The sequence below is a fragment of the Penaeus chinensis genome, chromosome 42 (genome assembly GCF_019202785.1).
Source record: "Penaeus chinensis breed Huanghai No. 1 chromosome 42, ASM1920278v2, whole genome shotgun sequence".
NCBI classification, from domain to species: Eukaryota; Metazoa; Arthropoda; class Malacostraca; order Decapoda; family Penaeidae; genus Penaeus; species Penaeus chinensis.
In genome coordinates this window covers 18,277,571-18,282,570 of record NC_061860.1, presented here as the reverse complement: position 1 = coordinate 18,282,570, position 5,000 = coordinate 18,277,571, and the positions used below count along the sequence as shown (strand labels likewise).

The window sequence follows — 5,000 nt, the reverse complement described above, 5'->3', positions numbered from 1 at the left end:
GATTCCTGTGGAGCTTTGAGTGTTTTTTCCTTTTAACCACCCATTATCATGCTTCGCCCCGGCTCTTTACTACGTCTATTATGCTAAATAGTCTTCACAATACCTCTGCTTGATAGAAGATATTTTGATAGAAGATATTCATGTAGCTACTAACGTATCGCCCTTACGCCGCAGAGCTGGATCAGCCGATGCGCTACAACAGCAAGATGATGAACAGTATCTGGGGTCGCTACAACGAAGACTCCGTCCACAACTTCAAGTCCCTTCAGTGTGCCGGAAAGGTGGCCGCTGAGTTCCAGCAGACCCAGGCCCTGCAGATGCAACAGCAGCAGCAACAACTGCAGCTGCAGCAACAGCCACAACAGCAACTGCAGCAGGCTGCGCCGGAGCCCGGGTCAGTTACCATACTTGTAGCAGATTGTTGCATATCGCTTTTTTCTGATAATGATACGCATTCTGAGTTTCTATATATAAGGTTTTATAATCAGCAACTACTATGAATAACCCTTTAGTGTATTATCAAAGAAAACTGTTGTTCCAATCAGTCAACAAACCATAAGTGTAGTGTCAAATTGAAATAACCTCTGTAATGAAAGCTGGTATACGTTGGAAAATCTGGCTTATTGTATTCTTTTCCCGCAAGGCTGGGGCTCAGACAGCGCCTGGGGGAGCTGGGACAAGCGGTCACCGCCAACTTCATGGATAACCTGCATCAGTACTAGTGTTGCTGCTCGAATGTCAACCTTTCCCAGTCATGAGTCAAGCCACCCCCACCCCACAGCACAACAAAGCACAGCACAGCATGGCATCACCGCTGCGAAGGACGCCGGGTTGAAATTTGAAATCCGAAGAGCCTGGTCGGTTCCTTTTCCTAACCCGAAACAGCGAGGATTTCTCTGTCTCTATCTCTTTCTCTCTTCAGACTTGTTTATGCTTTTATATACAGGGAGTAAATACATTGCCCCTCGATTTTCTTTATCACTATATTTGTTTTTATTTACTATACTTCATCTAACCTTTCATTATGTAAGCTCAGTTAACTAAACACAACAGCTTAACGTTGCTTCACTGGTAAAAGCTAGTTCCTAGGAAGGACAGAGGCTCGGTTTTTTTTCACCATGAGGAATTGCAGTGAAAGATTTAATCATCTTTTGAAGATATTTATAACGAAGTGAATGGTTGACAGATGTGCAGCAACGCACGGTTAATGCAGAGAATATTATAATAAAAAAAAATATATATGTAATAATCGATTAGATGGTGTAACAATATTACTAACCTGCCTTTAATGTAGACTTAAGTAGATATCAAATGAAAAATATAAAGGAAAATTACGAAAGAACGGGTTATAAATACCTACGTGGGAAAAAATCCAAGTTAAGTAATATGTAAGAAAATTCGATACCCGTTATGATCAGTCACTACAAATAAAATGATAAATCTTTTTTTTTTTTTTGCCTAAGCCTATTATTTGATGCATCTTACGATATGTAATATGTGCACGCTTCTCATATACTTATCTGCACGTCTCACTAACGAAAATGATAGTTCGCCTGTTGCTTATTGCACATAATACCATTATTATTTTCTATAATTGAAATTGCATTTTGTTCAGAAAAGGATAATTCATTCGCATTTATTTTTCGTGCCTAATAACAACAAGCGAACTTCTAGATGGATGAATTCAACTAACATCTTAGAGGTTAAGATGATGTTTTTTCTACTTGTGAGTGAGTTCTGATATTTTGCTCCTTCCTAAAATTTGGATACAGGATCATGCAAGCACACTATCTACAGAGTGATTTTTTTTTCCGATGAACCAGAGATTTCCTCTCCTGCAATTGTTCAAAGGAAAATTTCGGAAACTGCAACACAAAATTGATAATGACGTATAAATTCCGTTAAGAATAGCTAAAGCTAGTTTCCTTTAGGAAAACAAATTAATTAACTGCGAAACTGACCCGAATGCAAGACAATGTTTTCCCTTTCCGCTTCCAAAACTTCCGAAGATGCCAGTGCCTTTTCAAACTTGAGAGCCACGAACATTTCCTGACTTGAATCTTCTGCTGATATACCCCATCCAGGAGCGTTTCCTTGAGCTTTTCTTTGAGCAGCCTGAGAATGCCCCCAATGATCAATGAACCATGAGGCAATGAAACCTCTGGATGACGTTTAAAATAACTTCATCTGATGAGCGTGTTAGACTGATGAATGGTTTGTGACTGTGGTCTGCCGTTACCTTGTGTATGTATGTGTGTGTGTATGTATATGTGTGTGTGTGTGTGTGTGTGCGTGCGTGCGTGCATGTACGCCATGCTGCCAACTTTGCTGAATCTCAAGCACGAACATTTCAACTCAAAGCAAATATACCATCTTTTACTGGCGCCTATTCCAACCGTACTGCATTTGCCGTCGAGCATCCAGTACTCTGAAGGCACAGCGGCCGCCACACTGCGCCACGGAACTATACAATCCGAAATAATTCAGATTCGGATTAAATATTTCAAAACATTGGTGTCGTGCGCACAGTTAGCAGAACTGCGTGTATGTGTGTGTACTTATACCCACCATACTTACAAATATACATGCAAAACGTGTAAATATATTTATATACATATATGTGTATATACCTATATATATATATATATATATATATATATATATATCCATATATATACATGTGTGTATACACAGACAATATATTTGTCTGTGTGTGTAAGTGTGTAAACGAGAGTGTGATGTGTGCACGCGCGTGTGTGTTTATGCGTGTACGTGTGTGTGCACACATAAACATGGATAGATAGAAAGATAGAGAGACAGATGAATATACATATACATATACATACATATATTTATGTATATATATGTACATATATATAAACATATATATATACATATAAATATATATATATATGTTTATATATATATATATATATATATATATTGATATATGTGTGTATGTATATATATATATATATGTGTGTGTGCGTGTGTGTGTATGTGTGTGTGTGTTTGTGTGTGTGTGTGTGTGTGTGTGTGTGTGTGTTTTTATTTGCGATATAGATAGATAGATAGGTAGATAGAGAGATAGATATAAATATATATATAAATATATATATACATATATATATAAACATATATATATTGATATATTATGTGTGTGTGTATTTGTGTGTATATGTATATATATATATATATATATATATATATATATATATATATATATATGTTTATGTGATATATATATATATATATATATTAGTATATAAATATATATAAATATATATTAGTATATAAATATATATAAATATATATAAATATAAATATATATAAATATGTCTATTTACACATATATGCATATATATATATATATATATATATATATATAGCATATGTATATGTATATATATATATAGATAGATAGATATATATGCACATACATACAAATAAATAAATAAATATTTATATATATACACACATACCTATTTACTTATATGCGCGCGCGCGCGCGCGTGTGTGTGTGTGTGTGTGTGTGTGTGTGTGTGTGTGAACCAGTGTGTGGGTAAGTGTGCGCGCATGTGTGTGTGTGTTTATGTGTGTACGTGTGCACGCGTGTGTGGCTGTTTACGTGTATATGTATACACATATATATAGATAGATAGATAGATAGATAAATATACATATACATGTACATATACAAATGTATATAAATATATATTCATATTTATGTGTGTATATATATATGTACACATATATAAACATATATACATATATTTATGTGTATATATATGTATATGTATATATTTGTGTATATATATTACATATATATATTTATGTGATATATATGTATATATGTATATATATAAATATAAATAAATACATATATATAAATATATATACACACATTTATATAAACACACACACAAATACACACACACACACATACACACACACAGACACACACACACACACACACACACACACACATATATATATATATATATATATATATATATATATGTGTGTGTGTGTGTGTGTGTTTATATATATGTACATATATATATATATATATATATATATATATATATATGTGTGTGTGTGTGTGTGTGTGTATACACATATGAATATATATATATACATATATATATATATATATGTGTGTGTGTGTGTGTGTGTGTGTGTGTGTGTGTGTGTGTGTGTGTGTAAACACACACATACCTATATATCTATCTACCTTTCTATATATTTATAAATATATATATATATACTTATATATACACATATACATACACACACACACACACACACATATATATATATATATACATATTTGTATGAATATATGCATATATATATGTATTTGTATATGTATATTTGTATATATATAATGTTTCTTTTTTTCTAACATTATTTTGCTAACACCGTGGTTTTGGTTTTAATAATTCAGTCTTTACTAACTTTTGGTCATACTAACTCATATCTACTAAACCCGAATTGGAGTGTAACCATCTAATGTAATAAATTTGAGCAATTTTTGAAAAATTTCATTAGGTAATCCATCTTAGAAAATGAAATGTGTAACACGATGGAAAAAATGGCTCTGGTATGACTGGAGCTATCTATTCATCTTTAGTGTGTGTGGGTTGAAAAGAGAAAGAGAAACAATGTGAGTGTATGATGTACATACATACATACACACACACACACACATATATATATACATATATATATATATATATATATATATATAGAGAGAGAGAGAGAGAGAGAGAGAGAGAGAGAGAGAGAGAGAGAGAGAGAGAGAGAGAGAGCATATACGCCATTACACAATCGTCACACGATCGCAGGAGGAACCAGCGCCAGCGTGTAAGATTAATATGATCGTGACCTAAATACTGAAGACTGTGGACAACCCAAAGCCACCTGTATGCCAGAATCACTGCTAGAATTCAACTGGAAAATCTTACAATGGCAAAGATTCGCAGTCGTGTAGAACACAG

The 5,000-nt window shown here is 33.5% G+C and overlaps 1 protein-coding gene across 3 annotated transcripts in view; it reads left to right on the top strand.

Annotated features, from left to right (window-relative positions):
* Positions 1–1,445, top strand: part of LOC125047853 (transcription activator MSS11-like) — a 14,579-nt gene extending 13,134 nt beyond the window's left edge. For 2 of the 3 annotated variants that reach the window (XM_047646370.1, XM_047646368.1), the window contains 2 exons: positions 175–394; positions 644–1,445. In XM_047646370.1, the coding sequence (XP_047502326.1) occupies positions 175–394; positions 644–722 (299 nt within the window). In that variant the 3' untranslated portion in view covers positions 723–1,445. The remainder of the gene's footprint in view (positions 1–174; positions 395–643) is intronic. The other variant, XM_047646369.1, reaches the window with a different exon arrangement.
* The last annotated feature ends 3,555 nt before the right edge of the window (positions 1,446–5,000 follow it).